The following is a 24,109-nucleotide window of genomic DNA, read 5'->3' as shown; positions in this document are numbered from 1 at the left end:
TTCATAATCTCCATTACAAGATCAGTGAAAGGCCAGAACTAAACTTCTGAGGCTATTGTTCACTTTTTTTTTTTTTAAACACTACCAACAATAAGAATTCACCTCCATGCATTCTACTCTTCTTTTTGAGGAGGGTGGGGAGGCTGTAGGCCTGGACCTGAAACTTCATTGGTTTGGGAAACACCTAAAATGGAAACTCAGAAGACTCTTACCAATGCAAATAGGCAAATGTTCTCAAACAGAATCTTGAGTGATTTGCTTAAGAGCCCTGAAAGGTTAAACCACTTTCCCAGGTCACACAGGCAATGTACCAGAAGGGGGTCTTGAACTCTGATCTTCTTGACACCAAGGCTCTCTATACAATTATTCTGCACTATCCCTTCTTTGTGGCACCATCACATTCTGGACATGGGCACAATAGTGATGGGGCCAAGAAGCATATAAACAGGTTCCCAGTCCAAAACTCGAATGCAAGAATCTCTTGACAAATGAAAGTTACAGGGTCACTTCTGAACCTAGAAAAAAAGTTCTGTGACCATTTCCCCCCTACTTACTGAAACGAACATGTTGACTTGATTTCCTATATAAATTTTTTAAAAAATAAGCTGTTCAAAATAGATTCATGGTTTTAGACACATTCCTTTTTATTTTTTCTGTGTATATAGAAATGCTCGTGTTTGTTGTTGTTTAGCAAGTTTAAAGTAACAAAAGGTTTAAATATAAATAAAAATTTAAAAGCAATTGAATACAATTTTTCATATTTTGTCTAGAGGACAATAAGACTCATTAGCAGAGGTAGTATGGTATAAGTTATTAGGGCACTGGACTTGGAATTGGGAAGATGTTTTCAAATCCTTACCTCAAACTTACTGTGTGACCTTGGGAGAATCACTTAACCTCCTGGTCTCTCAGTTTCCTTAACTGTAAAATAAGGTTGGCCTTTTCCAGCTCTAAGTCTGAATCTCCCCAAACTCAACCCTTTCCTAATTTTCCAGTTTGTCAAGCTTAGTTCCAGCTTCCTAGTCACCTACCTTTTCCACCTCAAGTCATCCATAATTTGTCACTCTCCCCCTATCCAATAATTTTCCAAGTTTTGTTAATTCTACCTCCATGATATCTCTGTAAGCATTCTTTTGAAAGTTATATTATAACTAGGGACAGGATAGGCTTGCATCTCTTGGGGGATAGGGCCATATAAAGTTAAGTCACTCTAGAACAAGAGTTCTCTAGAATTGGGGTCCATAAACTTAAAAAAATATTGACAACTGTATTTCAATATTTATACATTTAAAAACAATATTCTAAGGAGTCCATAGTTTTTACTAGATTACAAAAGGGGTTCATGATACAAAAAAGGTTAAAACAAAGGATTCCATTTCTTCATTTTCCCATTCAATTCTATGTTCATTTCCACATAAGCACTAGGGACTAGATACCTGGTGCTCCCTTGGCACCATCCCCATGGCAAATCCTCAGAAGTCCCCTCTGAGATCTCTAGCATCACATTCTTGTCAACACACAAATAAGTCAATCGCCTGCAGCCATTACTTAGGATTTTTAGCATCTTATTTTCTCATCTCACTTTTTAAATGAGAGAAAATGGTTTGAAATAAATTTTGGAAAGGAAATCAAAAGAATGCTGTCTTATGATAAATAGGACAAATCACTTCCCATCTTCATTCATCAGTGAGTCCCAATAGACATAAAACCCTTTCTCCTACTAGTCTAGGCTGAATTACTGTGAATCTGAAAGAACTGAGCCTTGAGGCCAAGAGTGTGGCTCCTCAAATTTCACACCAATCTAGCAGGCTCCCTGAAGGCAGGTCTAATATTTAATTTGCTTTACCAAGCATCTAGGACCACATAAACCAAAGAACTGAGAAATTACCTAATGGCACTTAAGTATTAATTGAAATAGAAGTTCAGTTCCTCAGTCTATCACTTAATAAAAGCAAAACATAGCTGTAAATTTGTAGCATTAGAATACACAAAGCCTCAGGTATGGTAGAACTTCCTCCTAGAAGCCTCAGGAGTTTCAGAGTAAAACTTTAGTTCTTGCAAATGCCCTAAAATGAGATAAAAAAGACAAAATGGAAACATTGTTGGTAGTTTAAGAGCTATAAATCAGAACAAACAAGCCCCAGGAACTCTCTGATGTCATACCATTCCTCTAGGGAAGAGTGATGGTAATGGGGTCTGGGTGCCCACCAGTCTAGGTGGGAACTCCGACAGATGCCAACAGAGCCAAAGCAGCCTTAATCTCCTAAATTCTCCCCATCAAAACAAAAACAACATAAAGAAGAAGAAGCAAATCCTAGGAAAATGCAATGTACCTTTAACTCTTTGCTAAGAATGGAAGCAAAGGTAGCTAGCTGCTTTTTGCTTCCTTTTATAAGACAAACCCAATGAAGCCATTTAATTTAAAGAAGCCTCTTTATTCGGAACCAGGAGAAAGAGCTCGACTTCTTGCTCTGATAATCTGGAGCAGGATACCTGGCCAAGGATGACGAGAAGATGTGGATATTGTGCTGCTAAGTGCGACACTGCCCTTCCTTGGGGGAAGCTCCACTGGGTAAGGAAGGGCAGGAGAGCTACAACAGGTAATGGCAAGAAGTGGCGTTGGCGACGACACCCGCAGCCTCAGAAAAGCCTTTTCCACCTCCGTGAACTGGAAAGACTGAAGCCAGCCAGGGAGGGAGTAACAGAGGAAGAGGAACAGGGCAGCACCGAGCCCCAGCTTCGATGCCACCTCATTTCCCAGCCCTTCGATCTTCCTGGTGTTTGGTGATTAAGTATTTGAAGAACTCGTACACAGACCACGCGATGGCCGTGGAGGGGATCTGGTAAATGACTCTGGCCTGTACCCCTCGGAAGTAGGCGGTCACCCCGCCTACTTGGTACACCGTCCTGAAGGCACTAGCCATGCCTGTGATATGTCCACTAATATTTGAGTTCAAAGCCAAGGATTCCTGGGTGTTGAGCAGCGTCTTGCAAACGTCCAAAGGGGTAGTGAGGGCAGCAGCGACAGCTCCTGCACAGGCCCCAGAGATGACATGTGAGCTAGGATCGTACTGTCTGTGTGGGTTAAAGTGCTCTTGCAGGAATTCATAGGTCATGAAGTGAATGGCTTGGAAAGGGATGTTCATGGTTAACTGGGTGGTATAGCTGCGGTAAAAGGCTCCAGCCCCTTCGTTCTGCCACACTGCCCGAACACAGTCTGTCACCCGATGGTACGGCGAGTTGTACATCTGCATCCTCTGTTTGACCACTGGTGACCACCAAGAAAGAAGGGAAAGACAACCAGGAGTGGTGGTGTCCGGGTTCAAATTCCCAAGCCAGCAGATCAGCCAATGAAAGAGAAGAAAAAACAGAAATGGATAAGCTACTAATTCTGTAAAAAGAAAATGACTGAGGGTGGAGGATAAAGACATAACGGATCCTTCATTCAGTTCTAAATGGATGTTTTACACATATTTATAAGCCAATGAAGATATCCTTAATGTTCAAGGAACCTAGGAAGTCCTTATGGACTTTACCTCTTGAGACAAAGCCACCACCTTGTGGATAACGTACTATTACTCTCAGCCCTAATATTTACCTATATCCAGCCTAAAATCATAGGAATACCTGGTCCCAGTGGCAACAAAAACTTTGTAGAGGAGGATCGCTGGATTTGAGCTCAGGACCTAGCCCTATCTCTTACTAGCTTGGGCATGTCTACCTCTCTACGTGTCAGTTTTCTCAGGTACAAAATGGGGATAATACTTAACTACCTACCTCAAAGTATTGTTGTAAGGGTCAAATGGCAAATAATATATGTAAGAGCTTTGTAATAATTAAGAGCTACATAAGCATATGGTATTATTATTGGCACCAATAATAATAATAATAAACACAGACCTAACAATTCCAATCCCTTCTCCAGATACAAGAACGGCTAACTCTGAATACAGAGATTACTTCCCTCCTGGAGAAGCTGCATGAACTCTGGTGCCAAAAGGAAAAGAGCAGTTAGCCAGAGAAGTTTAACTCTGATGTCAGAGAACCTCCCCCTGCCCAAGGAGATAATGCTGGGTGAGCTATGTGTGTCTGCGTGGCTTCTGACCTTTTATCAAAGTTGTTAGGCTCTGTAGATTCCCACCACCTGGCTTTGGCCCAGACAAGGAGCCACCGCCACACAAGGTAAACCCAACTCTGCCACAGACAAGCCCCATTTATTTATAGCAATATAGTTGCCTCTGTTCCCTACAGACCCCCGATGGTGGGGTTAAGCATATTCCTATAAGAAAAAGAATCAAGAATTCATCTTTACTTCTCATTTGAAGAAAATAGCAGGAAGCTTCTTGACTTCCAAGGATGCTCAAACCTGGGCCTGTTCCCCACAGATGGACCAAAAATAGGCCCTACAAAGCCTAGCACTTTCCCTGACAAAGATACCTCCCAGTGATTCAGGGAAATACATCCGGTTACTGTCCAAGGGGCCTGCCCCACCAAGCAGATAACATGAAGGAGCAGTCCCCTGGGGACCCAAGGTGCAATAGGGGTGTGGAAGACTGAAATCCCACCAGCTCTCTTCCCCTCAAGAAGCCGAGGGAGTCCAGAAGAGCAGATACCAACTCCCTATTCAGGGAGAACGGTGGGAAAATTGTTACCTTCTGCTGGATTCATGGCCGCGTCATGGAGTAATGTTGCTACACACCCTGCTGCACCTGTAAATAAGAAAATAACTGCCACATGTGAGGCCAGGAGAGGGTGAGCAGAGTGCTGGAGTTGGAGTCAGGAGGACCTGGTTTTGAATCCCGCCTCTGACACTTATTAGCTTTGTGGTCCTGAGCAATTTATTTAACCTTCTATTCCTCATTTTCCTTATTTATAAAAGGAGGATAAAAATCAAGTGCTCTGCAAAAAGTTTAGAGATATAGATATCACTGAGCTATTATTACTGTGATCCTAGGATGAAGTAAGACCCATCAAACACCAATCACCATGTTCCAAAAGTCAACCAGTGTGGATCAGAGGTGAGAAAAGGGAAACTGAGGTTATACTAATGCAAGAAATCAGAAATCAACAGCCCTTAAAATCTAAAGTTGGATGATACTACCAACAAAACGAGGATGTGCCAATGTAAGTGGCTGGTATATACCATGGAAAGGGTACTTTCTGGCAATGCCAAATCTCAGTCAAAAGGCCCAGCGAGAGTCAAAGAAAATTTCCCAAAGATGTACCAGGAAAATATCTTGTATCAAGAACTGATATAGTTTGTGACTCCTGCAGACACATGAGCTACCCAAGTGTCAGTATGATGTCTAAGCAAGGGAAGAGGGATGTGAGTCACTCAGGGAGATGACCTTACTGGGTCACAGAGGTAAGGCCTCACCTAGTAGCTTCTCAACTATTTATCCCCTTCTCCTAAATCTTCCTGCCTAGAGTCTTCCTGTCTGTACCTCTCCTTTAATCCTCAAACTATAATCTCCCTGGCATATACCACTGAATCAATTCTTAAAATTGGGCACACTCTAATACTATACAGCTTAACCATCCCTGTCCCCTTCATGCCCCAAAGTTCTCGTTTTCATATAACTAGAAGGTGTCTTACTACCTATAAATTGTTCTGACAGCTAGTCCAAAAACTCATCTCATTATTCAAGACACTTAACCTCTAGTCTTTCTGCTCCTCTGAATATCTAATAGGAAGTAGTTCATATAGTCCATAAATATTTATTGAGGGCCTACTAATGTGCCAGGCACTGTGTTAAGTGCTTGCTTCCTATTCCACAAGTAACCTTGCTCACGAGAAATGACAACTGCATATTTAAGAATGATGCAGAGATTAGGGTTATTCTATGAGTGTCCCCAATTAGCACGGCACCAGAAAGAAACATGGGATGCAGGCAAGAGGTAGGAGGAAAGAATATTTGAAGTGTTGAAGCCAATGGGTATTCTAAGAACACACATGGAAATTCAAAGTTTGCTGATGTTTTCCCTCTAATCTGGTCTAATCTTGACCAAAGCTTCAGTTAAAAAAATTTTTTGAAGTATCTAAGTGTTGAGAGCAGCAAAAAGACCAAAGAACAGGTTGGGGGTGGGTAAGGGTTGCAGCATGGGAAGGATTAATACCATTGGCAATATGGCTATTGCCCCCGGGATGGATTACATCACTCAATGTCTTTTTTAACTTTTCATAGCAGGCAAAGTATAAGGCATGGGCAGGCCCGGCACCAGTTGCAGTGATGTTCAGCCCCCGCATAGGCCTCCACAAGCCTTCTGTTCGCACAATCCTCCATAGGGCCTCCAACACATTGCGGTATCGAGCAGCTGGGTCTGGCTGTAGACTCTGCATCCGGGTCTGAAATTACAAAGAGAAGAGTGATGTTCATGGTGTTAGAGAGCTAGGTGTTCTCACCAAACCCCTATAGACACACATGCTCCAGGCAATGGAAAGGCCTTCCACATGGAGTAATGCCATGTCAATCACTACTGACCTGCAGGAGCAATACTTGGCTTTTGACTCCAATTCTCTCCAGATCCTCTAATCTTCCAGAATCTTATTCCTGTCCATTCTTGCTCTAGCCAGCTCTAACCCTGAGGGTAGAACACCACTCCTCTCCTTGAGAAAATTAACACTATTCTATATTTATAGATGTGTCCTTTAGAGGAATCTCAAAATGAATTATACAAAGGAGTAGCCAACAGGCTCCCCAGAATTAAGTGAGGTTTCCTCTAACTTCCACTGAATTAGATGCTTGATATTCAAATAAACTCAAGGTATCCAAGAGTTCTGCAAAATGGATTTCAAATTCAATTTGACAAATATTTATCCAGCACCCAGTTCCTGTCCACCCATTATACCCTCTCACGAGGGAGTGGCTAACAGTTTTAACAACCAACAAGGTGCCCTTACATTCCTCAGGGTTGGAAGTATAGGGTGAAGCTGGCAATCTGGTTTCCAAGGGACTAGTTGGGCAGAAATGGATTTCCTACTTTGTTTTATCTAAGGAGAAAAGACACATAATAGGACTATGGTCTACCTGAAAAGCATGCTTTCCTGAAACTTTAAAAGTAGTTTACATTTACCTGGAAACCAATTCTAGGCAGCAGAGTATCTCATATCATTCTTACAGAGAAGATAGAGAGATTATGAATTAGACTAGAATTAGATTCAGACCTGGTTGGATGGCTGGACTCAGAGAAGTTATTAATGGTTCAATGTCAATGTGGCTGTAGTCTCCAGTGGGATCTATGTATGGCTCTGTGGAACATGTTTATCAAAGACTTTTTTGATGGCATGCTCATCACATTTTAAGATCATACAAAGATGATCATACAAAGGATGGCTAAACAGAGTCAGGGTTCAAAAGGATCTTAACAGACTGGAGCATTTAGGCTGGATCCACCAAAATGAAATTGGGATAAATGTAATAGTCTTATATGTGAGTATAAAAAAATCAATGTCACCCGTTCGAGTTAGGAGAGGCAAGGTCAGAGAGCAGTTGTTCTAACAATGGTGTTCTAAGAATGGGGATTCTAATAGACTGTAAGCTCAATGAGTCAGTATGGGAGACAAAGAGATGACATGATCTCAGGCTGCATTAAAAGAGGTCAAGCTTCCAAGAAGAGGGAGGTGATGGTCCCACTGTTGTCTAGGCCCTTATCTGACAGTATATTAATTCACTTCTAGTTACCACTGTTTAAGAACATTTATAAGATGGAAACTCTCCAGAAAAAGGGCAACCAGAGTCCATGTCATATGAAGATTAATTGGAGGCACAGAGAAGACCCAGGGAGGCCATGACAACTATCTTCATGCATATGAAGGGCTGTTATGTGGAGGAGGGATTTAACTTAATTGTTTTGCCCCAGAAGACAGAATCAGGAGCAATGGGTAGGAGTTGCTAAAAAGGCCTGTTTAGGCATGATGTCAGGAAAAACACCCTTTAACAATTAGAGCTGTCCCAGAATGGAAGGGGCTGCCTCAAGAGGAGGTATGTTCTCCTTCCTTGAAGGAATTTCAATTAGAGACTGACTAATCACTTATTGGGTAAGTTAGAGTGGAGATTCCTGTGGTATATGCATTAGACTACATGACCTCTCAGATTCTTGAAAGCTTTCAAATTCTGTGATTCTGTGGAATGAGGTTGCACTGAAGTTCCTGTTAGTAGCTGGCCAAATACCAAAGTGGTCAAGAGGCAGAATAAGCCCTGGAAAGCAAGAACCCTTGCAATTCTCATTTGTGTAATCAATAAATTAAAATTATGATAGAAAATGCCATTCACCATTGTTAAGAATCGTATTCTGTGATCCAGGAGCAAATGTTAATGTAATTTAAGAAGTTAATTTTACTTAAAAAACTCTCACAGACCACAATATCCTCTTGGCAGGTACTCCTTTGAAGAGTATTCCACAGCCCAAACCACTGCCTGCTCATCTGTGTGTTACAAGTAAAAACCTGGAGGCCAGAGACTGTATCTCACTCATCTTATATTCCCCTCAGGGCCAAGCGCACAGAAGTCATTCAATAAATGTTTGTGGTGTTGACTTCACAACGTGACATATCATGTGGACCTAGAATCAACATAACCATCAAATTCTTATGTTGTATAACTAGTGACATTGATTCAAAGTACCTGGCACATTTATCAATGACTCAAATAACGTCTGAATATGGTATGGTACTTTGTTTAAACCTGCAGCTTGTAAAAATCTAGTTCTCTTTTTTCCTCAAAGCACTGGACTCAGAGGATCCAGATATCTGACACTTTGTGCAAACTCAGGGTAATACAAAAGTTCTATCATCCCAGTAAGAAATTGGAGACATTGGGAGACTAGATTAGCTGATCACTAAAGAGAGTGCTCAGCAATTTACATTCCTTTGTAGGCCTTTCCTAATGGATAGTCAGTAAGGATATGGCTGAAACCTAGAGAGGATGGAATCCCAGAGGATTCATCAATCACAATAAGCCATTGCTCTTTTCCAGAAGACAAAAGTAAATATATTTATTAATCTTTCAGACCATCCAGAGGAATAACTATTTAGATAAGCAGCCCAAGCAGATAACTAGTATTAGATAGACATAGTTACTGGTGAGCAAGATGATATTAAATCAGATAATTTAGTGTTAAAAAGAACCTTAGAGATGATTTAGTCCAGGTGAGGAAATGGAGGCCCACAGAGTAACCTAGGCACATAGGCAGGTGACTTGCAAGTAATAGTAAGTGATAGAGCTAAGATTAGAGCCCAAGTCTTTCTATTACATCAGGATACTTCTCCCTCTTCTATCTGCTCTTTGCACAGATCTTTTTCCATGCCACTGGAGAACATTTTTGGTGAGTTTACACCTTAACTGATGTTGATTTCAGAAGGCTGATGAACAACCTCCATGAATGTTATTTCTTTTAGAGATTACCTCATCAAATACCTTCATTTTATAGATGAACCTAAGGGCGGGAGAGTTGTGGCCTGTTTAAGGCCACAAAAGTATATGGTTACACAAAACAGCTGGGATATGAATTCAGGTTTTCTTCCTCTAAGCCAATGTGCTTTTCCTTCAGACATCGTCTAGGGCAATGTTCACCCCATCTTCCTACCTTTCAGGGGTCTAGGATAAACATCTATGACCCATCTGATAAGATTTATGCCAGTCTTGAGGCATACAGACCCAGCACTTTTTAGGCCCATAGGATCATAGGATTTGGAGTGGGAAGGCAATCTAGTTCAATCTCCTCATTTGGTTCCTACACCCAAATCACACACCCTTCAACTGGCTGTTAGAATACAGGACTACAAGTGGTATGTCTGGTTCTGCCCTGCTTTGCCTGAGGCAGAACAAGGCTGGGTATTTATGGTTCATATCCCTCATAAGGATATTTCAAGCTGGCTTGATCTTGAAAAGCATGAGGGTTGTGCAGGTTTGGATGCCATGAGGAAGTGAAAACTTTCAGTTAGTTATGGTGAATGCCTTTATGATTATGCGGTAAGGATGTGTGGGGAGAGGGTTGTTTTCCTTTTACCCTCCCCTTTTGCCTTCTTCCCTTCCATTTGTGATACATCTGCTCAGGGGAGTTGTCCTGGAAGCTTCTAAGAGAAAGGAAGAGAACTCAATTTCCATGTCTGTAATAGGATCTAATATCATCTCACAAAATGCTATCTATGTTTAACCTACTTCTCTAAAGTAACTTAAGCTCTGGCATTAGGGGGGGAAAAGGGAAAAAAATTACTCTACTTAAAAGGGCCTTTGTATACTTGAAGATTTAGTAAAAATTCTCCAAGGACTTTTTTTTCCCTCCAAACCAACAAGATGAGAATATCCAGTAAGGAGACTTTTTAAAAAACTCTACAAATCACTCATCTGACCTACAACAATTATCTTGAGGTCTATACCCTTCTTCCATTAGTGCAGTCATGACTTCAAAACTTCTTGGAAGTTCTGCCTGGAAGCTGTCTAGAGTTGGTTTCTGGGCTGTGCAAGAAAATCAGGCTCATTCTTGTTATCCCATTGCGTTCTGGGTTCCAAAGAGTATTTACTCAGCGTTAACAACTGCAATGGTCAGTCACCAGGCTCCAGTCTGAATGACTTAGGACTGTTTTCAGAATTCAAATCTAATCACTCAGGTCACAAATTTTGCACCCCAGGAGGGCATTCCAAAGGACAGAGGGATTTGACAGCTATTCTTGGAGGAGTTTGTTCTGAGGAATGGCAGCACTGACTGGCAGCATTAGCCTTGCAAGGTGACACCTCTCATTTGAAGGAATTTTGGTCTGCTTGTGAAAATCCAATCTCATTTTAGAATCACATTTTGCATTTTCTAAATCATGAAATGATTTTCACTGTTCTTCCTTGGCCTGTTTCTTAATTTCCTGACATTTCCCTTAAAATATAGGACCTTAAGCTAGACGAAGTGCTCTAACAGCCTAAATATAGTACAATTCTTTTAAAGTTGAACCATGCTAATTTTTCAAATATGATTACTGACTTCTTCAATTTACATATAATTCATTCTGAGTATTGAATTTTTTTCAACTGGACCCTTATCTGTTGTGTTTATAAGACCTTCATTTCTGTAATTCCCTGCTTTGTATTTGCCTTTTTTAGTTTCTCAGAATCTCAGAAGGAAATTTGGAGATCACTTCATTCAACCCCTTAATTTACAGATAGATAACTGAGGTCCAGGGAGATATCAGTACTTATACAAGGTCACAAAACTAGTTAGTAGTATAGATTAGATCTGGGCCTAGCACCCAAACTTCCCAGGACAATATTCAAAACAGTTATTTCTATTCTCCAGTTTATTAAGATTATGTTGAATTTTTAACATTCAAAGCATCATAAGATCATAGATTTTTGAGCTGGAAGTCACCTCAAGTGATCATCTAGTTTAACATTCTCATTTTACATTGGAGGAAACTGAGATCTATTGAGGTTACATAAGTTGCCCATAGTCACACAGGTAGAAATCTACAGAGAATCTTCTCCACCAAAGTAACATTCCATAAATCTGCTCATGTTTCACACTTGGTATCACTTCCCCAAGGGCAGCTACCCCAGTTTATTTACTGTCATTCAAAAAACTTTTTAACAAGCTTGGTCTACATTTCTTTGTCCAAATTACAAACGAAAACATGAAACACTATTGGAACAAGAGAAGAGCACTGGAGAAGACCGATTAAAACTAAGGTCCTTTTAAAATAAAATCCACTAATTAACTGGAAGAATAGTGTATTCTAAATCACATCTTCCGGTTTGGAAGAGAACTTTACATGAAAAAGAGAGCTTGTTAGCTGTCAGCTACTGTCTGATTCTTAACTTTCAATAAGTAGTTGGGCTTCAGGACCCTAGGTTCTATCACAATAACTTCCCCCAACTACTAGCTCTTGCTTCATTCCTATTCTGCCCTCACCTTATTCATCATTTTGACAGCTGCTCCAGAAGCCATGACCAATATAGATAAGTCAGGGTCAGCTCACTTTCTTAGCATCCTTTCTTCAGGGCAGGATCTAACTTTCAGATTCATCAATTTAGACTGTTTTGTAATGTGATTGTCTTTGCCTTCAAGTAATTTTCAGGTGCTGTCTCAATCACTATGCTTCAAACACTCATTTTCCCTTCTGCACAGTGGCTCCATGGCTACAGGAATTCATTTCCAGTTTAAGGTCCTGCCTGCCTCATGTCGGAGTCGCACACATCTATATCCTGATTCCAGCTCAATTTTCATGTTCAGGACATAGATGGGGGTATCAAGTGCAATGCACTAAGTAAGCCTCTGGCCATTCTTCCCCCCAGACTAAGCCTCAGAGTTCTGGCTGCATTTTTGATTTCCAGTTCCTACAGAGAATGAAAGCATGACCCAGTAAAGAGTTTCTCCTGCAGCTAAGTCTCAATCTGTGGCTCCTGCTCCCATCATCTGGGAAGGCAGAGATGGTAAAGACCTGCCCTGGGCACATGCTGAACTAAGCAGTAACTGAGGAAGACTCTCCACCTGATGTGATGAGGGGTGCCACTAATGCAGACAGGGGGGCCTCTCCCCCACCTCACGTGCCTCCGGCTACCCCCTTCCTCCCTCCTCTTCCATCCCAGGGCCTTTTAGCCGATGGATCTCAATTTGGTAAGACCCCTGTCCTGGGCCCGGTTTGGCCGTCAGCCCCAGTTCGAATCGGGTCCCGGATCTGGATCGGGATCAGGTCCCTGCATCAGGTCTCGGTTCGAATTGGATTCGGAAGGCGGGTTCCGGCCGGGAGAGTGGGCCAGACCCGGCCCGAGGTTTCAGTCAGGACCAGGTGGTGCTCGTGGGGGGAATCCCGGTCCGGGTCTCACCTTGACACAGTCGATGGGGTACATCACGCAGTGCTCCAGGATTCCGGCCACAGCGCCCGCCACCATGTGGGTAGTGACAGTGGCTCCGGCGGGCAGCGCCTCGTAGTCTGGGTCGGGCTCCGGTTCCTGCCGGACCGGGGGCCTACAGGCCCCGGCCTCCCCGCCGCCGGCCCCCCGGCCCACGCCCCGCTGCAGCCACCCGTCCAGCAGCGCCGACTCTCCGGGGCTCCGCCCCGGCCCAGTCGTCGGTCCCCCCGCCACGCCGCCGGCCCCCCGCCCCTCCAACTCCATCCACCCGGGCCAGCTGCGGTTCCCACCCCCGCTGCTGCCGCCGTCACCGCCTCCGCCGCAGCAGCCACCTCCCCCCCGCCCTGCCGTGTCCGCTCCAGCCGCGGCCCAGCGAGTCCGGGGCCTCCGGCTCCCGCTTGGCCCCGAGGACACGCCCCCCAGCCAACCATTGGCGCAGATGCTGCGATAGCCCCACCCTCGTCCTCGCGTCCCGGAGCTGTGCGCGCTCCATTGGTGAATCTACCCGTCGCTTCTTCTTCCTGAGGCGTTGCTAGCGTTTAGGATCCTCCCCTTCCCCTTTGATCTTCAGAGCGTCTTGTTTATTAGCCATTGATTGGGTCGTCTCCGTAAGTGACCCTCCTCTGTACCCTTTGGAGGGCGGGAGAACTTCACGTTGAACAGTGATAGGCTAAAGCCTCCAGAAGGTTTGGTCGCGCCCATTGGACCCCACCACCTCGATATCTGATTGGCCATAGAAAGAGAGGGAAGCCTCGCAGAGGGGAAGGGGCCCTGGGCACGGGCTTGCTATTGGCTTCTTCTTCCACCGGCGCTGCGGGCGGGATGACGTAGGGGGCGGGGTGAGGGCTTCAAGGTCAAACTGCCTAGGGTTGCCGTTAGAGCTGTATCTCGAGAATGCATCTTAAGTTTCCTAGTCGGCTGCTCCTCCTCTGGTTCTCGCCGCTCTGGCGGCACTACCCTGAATGCTTGGAGGGGTTGGGGGTGGGAGAGTGGAAGGAATCTTTTACCTAGGAGGGAGAGGCTCCGCCCTGCCGCGCCCTGCCCCAGGGTGCTCGCCTCTCGCCGGGCAGAACTACTCGCTGTAAGTCCAGGCGGCGTCCAATTACCTGGATCCAATTACCCAAACACATAATGACCGGGCGAGCCGCGGGTCAGGCTTGTGAGCCTCCGCTATTGAGATCGTCGATAGCCCATTGAATAAGCGCCTACTGTGTGCGGGGTATTGGGGTATGGAAGCAAAATTGAACCTGTATTCAAGTTGCTTACAGTCCAAGCCGGGCAACTGCTGGATCCCCTATCCGAGACTCAGCTAAGATCCCGCTTTCTTTGCAAAAGGCCTTTTCAGATTCCAGGAGAGCTAGGACCTGGAGATAATCTTCCATTCCCTTGCATAGATTTGGTGTGGATGGGGTTCTTGCACGTGGTCTCTTAGATTGAAGGCAGGGACCACGTGTTGGGCTTAATTTATATCTGACATGCTTAGCATGTGGTTCTGTCGTGCCCAACGCTGTGACCCTAAGAGGGTTTTCTTGGCAAGGAGACTGGAGTGGCTTGACAGTTACTTCTCCAGTGGAAAAAGGCAAACAGGTGAAATAAATTTCTGAGTTACACAGCTAGTGGACGTTTAAGGCTGAATTTGAATTTAAATCTTCTGACTACAGACCCAGCACTCTATTCATTGAGCCACCTAGCCGCCTCTTATGTGATTAATCAGTGCTTACTGGTGATGTCAGATAAAAATTCCTCTATAAATTAATTTCAGGAGATGGGGTATTCCCACCCAGGAGATCAGGAAAGGCTTATAGGAGGTGGCATTTGGGCCAATCTTTGAAAAAAAAGGTAGGGATTCAATGAAGAGTGCATTTGAGGCAGGGATGGTAGTATAACTCAGTAAGGTAAGTAGACTTAAGGCTAGAGTGCTAAAACATTAAACAGATTTTATACACAATTCCACCTCCATGCAAAGGCATGAAGGTAGAATGTATTATGTATTTAGGCAAAAGAGTATGCAAATATTAACTGTTGTTATTTTTCCAATGTCACTCCTCTGTATCTGCCTGCCCATCCCTAAAGGCCAAGTTGGTCTTACAGATTTGCTTCTTAGTGAATTGTAGCCTCAGTCATTGTACCTTTGCTATTAAGAGAGTAGTATCAACTGATAGTGTTCATCTGTTTTGGGGAAATATGTGCCTGTCGAACTTAGTGGTGTAAGATTGGTCCAGTCTTCTGAGGAAGGAGGATAAATGTTCAGAAAAGAGAGAGAGGAAAGAATAACCAGAAGGTAGAGGACTGAAAGATTAGAACCTTCTCTCCCAAATTTAGTGTAGTATTCTCCAAAATCAGGAATTTGTAGGGATAGGATAGGGACTTGATTTTGAATTTTTTTGGTATAGGAACACTCATGTACAAGCATCTGGAGGGTAGCCTGGAAAGAAAAGAAGATAGGACTGGCCAGGGCCTCCTTAAAATGAATATTCTGGGAAGAACCAGCTAATCTGAGAGAGGGACACAAATAAAGACTCCCAGACTAATAGATATACAGTCTTTCCCAGAAAGGATCGGTTCTCTATATCCGGTCTGCTTTTTCATTTTCCCCTAACATGAGCAATTATATCCATATCTCTCATCTGTCTCTCTCTACACTTCCTTTCCTTTGGTTAATAAAAGGAAAGAAGGAAGAAGTTTTGAGGAAGGTCTGTAGAAGTACAGACTGGATGAGAAATGTTGAGAATCTGACACCACATTTAGCCAAATGGGAAGTGCCCATTTACTCCCTCTTCTTAGGAAGGAGCCTTGGCCAGTGACAGTATTTTTTCTTTTAACTTAAATGAGTCAAAAGTTAAATATAACTTTTGAGAGCGGTGTTGATATGGGACATTTTAGAACATTATTGAACAAGAAGAGATTATCCTTAGCCTAGGTCAGCTCCCTCTCATTCCCTATCTTGCTAACATTGAATTGAATGCTTAGAATGTGTAAGTTATTGTTTTCGATATTAGGGAAGATGAATAAGGCCATCTAGTAAGAGAGAAAGAGACATGTAGATACATAGCTATATGGCACAATGGCAAATTGCAGTTAAAGATGTTGACTGCTATAGGAATTCAGGAGAGGGACAAATAACTACTGGTTAAGAACATTATTCAGTGATAGCCACTGGATCCTTAATTTCAGAAAATGAATGGTGATCAATGCAAATTGATCTCTGCACCAGTGCAAAGTGGCACTTTATAGTCTTAGCTTCCTAGATCATTGAGAGGTTAGGTGCCTTTTCAGAGTGACATAGCTAGCATATACCCAGTGAGTGCTTGGATTCTGGACTTCCGAGCTTTGAGGTTTGCTACCTTTCCACTTTGGACACTGCCTTTGAATGTGAGGTCTTTTTAATAAGCCAAGAGGATTGGATCATAGGATTTAGTTAGAAGGGACCTTTGATATTACCATCATTTTACAGATGGAGAAATGGTGAACAGAAAAATTTCATTCACTTGCCTAAGGTCACAAATGTAAGTAGCAGAGTTCAGGTTCTGACCCAGGTCTTTTGACTACAAATCCAAGGCTCATTCCAATACTGTTGTCTTCCTTTTAATTCCATTCAACTCAAAAAACAATAAACACCTATTCATTACATCTCAACTCCGTGACTTTGTACTAGGTTGCCTCCCATGCTTGGAATGCCTCCTACTCATCTCTCAGAATCCTTAGTTTCCAACAAACTCATTTCGAATGTGATTTTCTGTTTGAAGCCTTTCCTGATGTATCAATGGCTGCCTTTCCCCCACAAATTACCTTGTATTGATTTTTTTATATAACTATATGTATGTCTCCCCTCATAGAATATACGTTCCTTGAGGGCAGGATATTTTACACTTCTGTCTTTGTATCCCTAGCCTCTACCTTAAACAATATGCAACTAATATTTGTTTAATTGAATGGATCACCTTCCAGGGGAACCAGAGCCAATCTAGAACCATTTGATTGAATTTATCTTCACAACACAGTCACAACCTTGTAAACAATGACTTTTCCTGTGAGACCTGAACTGTCATCACTCCTTGCTGGTGGTGGCAAAAGCATCTATCTCAACTAATGTGTCTTCCTCCCCTGCTCCCAACACCTATATTCCTATGCATTCTTTAGTAGCTTGGGCTGACAGTAAGACCCTGTTGCTATATTTCAAGTTCCAAAGATCTAAGAAGATCCTAATAGCCCCCATGTGGTTAGAGCCTGGCTAGCATGGAAGTAGACTGACTTAACCAGCACTATTTGTCAAAATATGACCATGAAATAAGGAAATGTACTATTACCTCTATTGGAAACTTATAATTTCTTAGTTATACTATCACTTTCTGGCTCCCTAGAGGAGCTGGCTTCCAGTTAGGTTTAAAGCTGCATGTAGCAGGTGGCAATGTTATATAAGTCAAGGAAATAACTGTTAGTGAGATTATCTTTGGTCAACAGATAAAAAAAGCAACATGGAATAGACCACAAAAACTTGAAACCTACACAGTGAGTCCTGTCCATGCCATGATTATTTAGCCTCTGACCTTAATTAGTGATATGGAAGGTCACTACTTAGGAATTTTTGGATAATCCTAATTGTTAAGAAATTCTTATGGTCAACTAAAATCTGCTTTCTTGGTAACAGCTTTTGTTCCTAGCTCTGCCTTCAAAGCAATGTGTATCTCTTGTCTTTCTCACATGAAAAATCCTTCCAACATTTAAAAGACAGCTAATGTACAGGCTCAGGTATATTCTGTGGGTTAAACTTTGCAGTGATGCTGTTAAGCCAGATCTTTCCTATTCTGTACATTTGGAATTCTGTTGTTTTTCATCTAAATATATTTCAACAAAAACTGTCCAGTAACCAAGGATATGATGTCTGTAGTAAAATATATATAGAATATTAATAAATGATCACAAAATCTTTCTTTTTACAAAATTAGTATGTAGAACATATTTATTCTATATCAGTGCCTAAAATTTAAATTAAAAAAATTAAAAATAAATATCTTAAATTTATATTCCTTGGTTCAGAAAATTTTCAGATACCAGAAGTATAGCAACAGAAGCATTGAGAATATATGTGTCTTATGATTCCTTTTGGCCTAGGACCACTTTATAAACCCCAAATCTACAGAATGCAATGTCTGCCTCTCTATGCTCTTAACCAGGCTCTGCAGTCTGTCAGCACCCACCCCCAACCCCACCAGTTAAGATTGGGGTGGGTGGAAGCAGAGACTTAGCAGGGATTTGAGATATTTTTATTATGTATTTATTTTGAGGCTAGTCATGGGCCACCATGCCTGGCCTCAAATCAGTTTCTGTAGAATGCAGGCACTAAATAAATTCCAAGGGGTTGGGGAGGAGGTGGTGAGTAAACAAGTTAAACTGGTTAACTAGTTGACCTCTAACCACTATATCCCATCTTCATCATTTTACCATTTATATTTTACCTGCCCTTTATGCCTGGGATACATAATTTTCCCACCGCTACCCCTCAGAATATTTAGTTGGATGCATAGTCCAGTGAAATAGTTAAATGGCTCAGTGGATAGAGTGCCAAGCCTGGAGTCAGCAAAACCAGAGTTCAAATCCAGCCACAGATAATTCTTAGGTGTGTGACCCTGGGCAAGTTACTTAACCCCTCTCTCACTTTACTCATCTATAAAATGTTAATATATTGGCACCCATCTCCAAAGGTGATTGTAAGGATCAAATGAGATTAAGTGCTTAGTGTAGTCACTAGCATATGATCAGCACTTTGGCAATGTTAGGTATTTTATTTTATTTTTTAATTTTTAAAATTATTTTAAATTAAAATTAATTATTTTATTTAATTATATATTAAATATATACATATATTTATAATATATACAAATATAAATAAAATTAAAATTAAAAAATTAATTATTATTTATTTTATTTTTAATCATCTTAGCTACTTCCTACAAAGGCTTTCCAGATCCTGGAGTTTCTTAGTGCTTTCTCAAATTAGCTGTTATTTACATGTCTATGTAATCATATTTCCAGAAGGATGTAGGTTCTGAAGGCAGGGACTGTCTTTTTTTTTTTATCTCCTGCCCTAGCATAGTGGATTGCTTTTAGTGGATATTTCATTTATTTATTTATTTTTATTTTTTATGTATTTTATTTTATCCCCCCCCCCCCCCCCCCCCGCCTTAAACATTATTTTATTCGGTCATTTTCAAACATTATTCATTGGAAACAAAGATCATTTTCTTTTCCTCCCCCTCCCACCACCTCTCCCATAGCAGATGAGCGATTCCACTGGGTATCACATGTGTCCTTGATTTGAACCCAGTTCCATGTTGTTGGTATTTGCATTAGGGTGTCCATTTATTTTTTTCCTTACATTTATTTTTTTTAAACATTATTTTATTTGGTCATTTCCAAACATTATTCATTGGAGACAAAAGATAATTTTCTTTTCCTCCCCCTCCCACCACCTCTCCCATAGCAGATGAGCGATTCCACTGGGTATCACATGTGTTCTTGATTTGAACCCATTTCCATGTTGTTGATATTTGCATTAGAGTGTTCATGTAGAGTCTCTCCTCAGTCATATCCCCTCAACCCCTGTAATCAAGCAGTTGCTTTTCCTTGGTGTTTTTACTCCCACAGTTTGTCCTCTGCTTGTGGATAGTGTTTTTTCTCCTAGATCCTTGCAGATTGTTCAGGGACATTGCATTGACACTAATGGAGAAGTCCATTACATTAGATTGTACCACAGTGTATCAGTCTCTATGTACAATGTTTTCCTGGTTCTGTTCCTTTCGCTCTGCATCACTTCCTGGAGGTTGTTCCAGTCTCCATGGAATTCCTCCACTTTATTATTCCTTTTAGCACAATAGTATTCCATCACCAACATATTCCACAATTTGTTCAGCCATTCCCCAATTGAAGGGCATCCCCTCATTTTCCAATTTTTGGCCACCACAAAAAGCGCAGGTATGAATATTCTTGTACAAGTCTTTTTCCTTATTATCTCTTTGGGGTACAAACCCAGCAGTGCTATGGCTGGATCAAAGGGCAGACAGTCTTTTATCACCCTTTGGGCATAGTTCCAAATTGCCCTCCAGAATGGTTGGATCAATTCACAACTCCACCAGCAATGAATTAATGTTCCTACTTTGCCACATCCCCTCCAGCATTCATTACTTTCATGGATATTTAATAAATGTTTGTTGAATGATATATCAAGTCCAAACTACAATTTCAAGAAGTTCTTCTGTGAAGCAAAGGAGAAGAGACTCCTCACTTGTATTGCATTCAAGATTGCATTAACTTTTGGGTAAGTTAGTTCATATTGTGAGAATGTGGTTAAAACTGCCAATTTTTTTTTCCATCATATGATTTACTATTAAATAAGTTCTTCCCTCTTCTATAATTTTGCAATTAATTTGTAATATGTGTGTATAGGTGTGTATTTGGTTGTGTGTAGGCGGGCAGTTAGGTGACTCTGGGTAGGGAGCCACCATAGAGATGGGAGTTCCTGGATTCAAATTTGGCCTCAGACACTTTATAGAGTGCCCCAAGCTACTCCATAACCAATAATAGCAATCTAAACTTTGCTTGAAGACTTCTGGAGAGGGAGAACTTGCTACACTGACCCCTCTCCTTAGTCCTATCCCAGGCAGCCCATCTCATTTTTGTTATTAGTTCTGGTTGTTAAGATCAAGCCTATGTACCTTGCACCTCAAACATTGCCTCATGCCCAGTAGGTATGCAAGTACTTGCTGATTGATTGAAACCTAAATTGCCCTCTTTACAATTGTGTCCATTATTGTGTCTTCTATGACCCAACATTAAGTCTAATTCCTTTTAAAACTAACAGCCTTTAAAGAACTTGAAAACTACTACCAGTCAGCACACCTTTCCTTCCATATTCTCCTTATTAGCAGTCTTCACTTCTCCTGGTTAAAATATCCCTACATCTTTCAACCCATTCTCAGTTATAATGGATATGCTGACTGTTAATTTTTTCTGGTTGGACTTGAATAATTGTTGGTCGCCAGGGATTTAATTTCTAAATCCCAAAATGAATTAGAATTACTAAAGTAAAATTGAATTTATGGTAGTTTTTTTTTACAATACAGGGAAGATATTAAGGAAGTAAGAAAAGGGGAGAGTGACAGAGAGACAGAGAGACAGAGAGAGAGAGAGAAAGTTATGGCTTTCAACCAGGGGAAAGGAGTCTCAAAAGGATGGGCCTTTCTCGGAGGTTCACACCTCCAGAAAGGCAAGGAAACTAAGTCAGCCTTTACACTCACCATAGTGACCATCTAAAAGGAAAGTACTCTGAGGTCTCCTGCATGAGCTCCTTCAGGGGTCCAGTTCCATAACCAAGTATCTTCACTCTAAGTCTGAGTGTCTGTCTTCCAGTCTCTTCTCCTAGTGATTCTCCTTAATTCTTGATCTATCGAATTGATCCATCTTTGTGTGCCTCTGTTTCCTCTATTTAAAGATCTTTTTCTCTTGTGTCACCTCCCCTAAATTTTTACATCTACCAATCACAGCAGAAGCTCCTCTCCAGGACTGCCCACTCAATGCATGAAATGGGTGTTCACACCTTGTTGTTGTTGTTTGCACCTTTTTGTAGTTAGTTCACACCATGTGGTTAAAATGGGTAGATCTACTTTAAATACTGAGTTAACACTTTGGGGGGATTAAAATCTAAAAATAGATAGGGAATTACAATTTAATCTTCACAATAAAGGAAGACCTAAGTACCTTCATTGTTACAATTAGGAGGTGGTTAAATCCAATCTTCACATGACCTTTACCATCCTGATTGCACTTCTCCAGAAGCTTTCCATCTTGTCATTGTACTAAAGAACAATTCCAGGAATTGAACATAGCACTCTAATCTGGCTGTGGGCAGAGTATCATACAACTACCATCTCTATTGATTGGTTCACCAGTTACATTTGGCAGTTTGTTTCTTTAATTTTCAATACCCAAAGGTGTAGTTCATCTGAGCTGGTTACTATGTCCTTATATATATTGAGTATATTATACAATATTTCCCTTGGCACATATTAATTTTTTGATCTACCCTTCCATCTAAATCCATGGCCAAGAAAACTAACAGTTAAGCAGTTCTTCCTTTTCTCTGTTATCAGTAATGGTTGATCCTCCTGCCTTGAGCAGTGGCCCTGTATCTTCTCTGACTTTCTTCCCCAAAATGGTAAAAATCAAAAGCAAAATCCTTGATGTCCAGCCTTGGTTCATCTTGAATTTTATCCTTCTAGTTTTACAGAGTAATGCCTTTAAGATTTTATATTCATTTTTCAATTGTGAAGATTAAATTGTAATCCCTTGATTGTAACAATGAAGGTACTTAACTCTTCCTTTATTGGGAAGATTGAATTGTAATCCACAATATATTTTTAGATTTTAATCTACAAAAGTGTTAACTCAGTATTTGAAGTAGATCTACCCATTTTAACTACAAAAAGGTGTTAACTAACTACAAAAGGTGAACTAACCAAAAAAGGTGTTAAGTAACCAAAAAAAAGGTATAATCTAACTAAAGAATGGGCAGTCTTGGAGAGGAGTATGCATCTGCTGTGATTGGTAAATGTGAAATTTAGGAGAGGGACACAAGAGAAAAAGATCTTTAAAAGAGGACCAGAGGCCAGAAGAAGAGATTTTCAATTCAATTGAAGATATATTTGATTCAATTTGAGGAGATCAAGGAGGATTCTCTGACTCAGAGTTGGACTGGAAGAACTTGTGCAGGAGACCTCAGATTGCTTTTCTGAATATCGTATTCCAAGCCTTGTGGTCCTTTAGTGTGGAAGCTGCCAGGTCTTGTGTGATCCTGATTGGTGCTCCTTGGTATTTGAATTGTCTCTTTTTGGCTTCTTGTAGAATTTTCTCCTTAGCTTGAAAGCTCTGGAATTTGGCAATTACATTCCTGAGAGTTGTCTTTTGAGGATTTAATGTAGAGGGTGTTCTATGAACTCTTTCAATGTCTATTTTTCCCCCTTGTTCAAGAACATCAGGGCAGTTTTCTTGGATGATTTCTTGTATTATGATGTCAAGGTTTCTGTTTATTTCTGGCTTTTCAGGTAGACCAATAAATGATTCTCAAATTGTCTCTCCTTGTTCTGTTTTCCTGATCTGTCATCTTGTCAGTGAGATATTTTATGTTTTCTTCTATTGTGTCAGTCTTTTGACTTTGCTTTATTAATTCTTGCTGTTTTGCAAGATCATTGTCTTCCAGCCGTCTAATTCTGGTTTTTAAAGACTGGTTTTCCTTTTCGGTTTGTTCTATCCCATTTTTCGTGGCTTCCAGCTGTTTCTCCATTTGGGAGTTCTTGTCCTTTAAACTGTTATTTTCTCTTTGTACTATTTCCCACTTTTCTTGCCAGAAGGCTTCCATCTTTTTGATAAGCTCCAATTTAAATTCTTCCAGAGCTTGTGGACAATTTTCATTTTGGGGGGGAAGGTTTGGGGCACTTATTTGAATTTCCTCTGTAGCCTGGGTTTTCCCTCTGTAAAAATTTTCCAAGGTCAACCCCCTGAGTTGTTGGTTTTTTTTTTTTGGTTGATGGAGGTTGTTGCTCTTGGGCACAATTTGCCATCACTGTGGAGGTTTATCCTTCCCTTTTTAGTCAGAAATCTGAGTGATATGGGAAGGTTCTCTGTGTATGGAGTTAAGGAGCAAGAATTTTGCCTGAGGCAAGCTCTCAAATTTTCACAGTTTCTGCTGTTTGCTGTCCTTCTCTGTGCTATCTTCCTGGGAGTGCCCACAGTCTGCACTCTTCAGCTTGCTGGGGTTTCAGGTGTAGCTGCTCTCAGGGGTAGGCCTTTGGTGGTCTTAGTCAGCTCCCAAGGACCTAGAGGTTCCCCTTTCCCATTCTAGAGGTACCCCTTGCTCACTCATTGATTCTGGCACTTACTGGCTCTGACTCTGACTCTGGCTCCTTAGGTGGGGTGGGGGAGGGTAGATCAGCTGGTGTTTTTGGTGGGAGCTTTTTCACCCCCTTATAGTGTGGAAATGCTCAAATCCCACATCCCTTCAATGCTGTGCCCTATAATAGAGTCCCTTCATTCTTATGAATTTGGTTTTTTTGATCTTTTGAGGTAGTCTATACTGGTGGGTGCTGAAGAGAGGATGAGTCTTGCGACTAGACTGCTGCCATGTTTACCCGGAACCTCTGGTCCTCTTTTAAAGATCTTTTCCTCTTGTGTCATCTCCCCGAAATTTCATGTTTACCAATCACAGCAGATGCATACTTCTT

The 24,109-nt window shown here is 41.5% G+C and overlaps 1 protein-coding gene across 2 annotated transcripts; it reads right to left on the bottom strand.

Annotated features, from left to right (window-relative positions):
• Nucleotides 1-619: 619 nt before the first annotated feature.
• On the bottom strand, nt 620-13,224 carry SLC25A28 (solute carrier family 25 member 28). 2 transcript variants are annotated; one of them, XM_007478649.3, is made up of 4 exons: nt 12,810-13,222; nt 6,118-6,346; nt 4,653-4,709; nt 620-3,268 (listed from the first exon to the last, which is right to left on the bottom strand). In XM_007478649.3, the coding sequence occupies exons 1-4, from the start codon at nt 13,098-13,100 to the stop codon at nt 2,751-2,753; spliced, it is 1,095 nt and encodes a 364-aa protein (XP_007478711.1). In that variant the 5' UTR covers nt 13,101-13,222; the 3' UTR covers nt 620-2,750. The 2 variants fall into 2 exon arrangements, with proteins under 2 accessions (XP_007478711.1, XP_007478712.1); XM_007478650.3 differs by lacking the exon at nt 4,653-4,709 and having other exon boundaries at nt 12,810-13,224.
• Between the last annotated feature and the right edge of the window lie 10,885 nt (nt 13,225-24,109).

The sequence above is a fragment of the Monodelphis domestica genome, chromosome 1 (genome assembly GCF_027887165.1).
Source record: "Monodelphis domestica isolate mMonDom1 chromosome 1, mMonDom1.pri, whole genome shotgun sequence".
Taxonomy (NCBI): Eukaryota; Metazoa; Chordata; class Mammalia; order Didelphimorphia; family Didelphidae; genus Monodelphis; species Monodelphis domestica.
The sequence above is the reverse complement of the archived record's forward strand: the minus strand, read 5'-3'. Positions and strand labels throughout refer to the sequence as shown.

What these genes read in the sequence shown, in the direction of transcription:
- SLC25A28 (XM_007478649.3), bottom strand. Translation starts at nt 13,100, where the DNA reads ATGGAGTTGGAGGGGCGGGGGGCCGGCGGCGTGGCGGGGGGACCGACG. An exon ending in CAATAGCCATATTGCCAATG is followed by an intron (nt 4,710 to 6,117) that starts GTATTAATCCTT and finishes TCTTATTTACAG; the next exon opens with GTGCAGCAGGGTGTGTAGCA. An exon ending in GGCCATGAATCCAGCAGAAG is followed by an intron (nt 3,269 to 4,652) that starts GTAACAATTTTC and finishes GGTGGTCACCAG; the next exon opens with TGGTCAAACAGAGGATGCAG.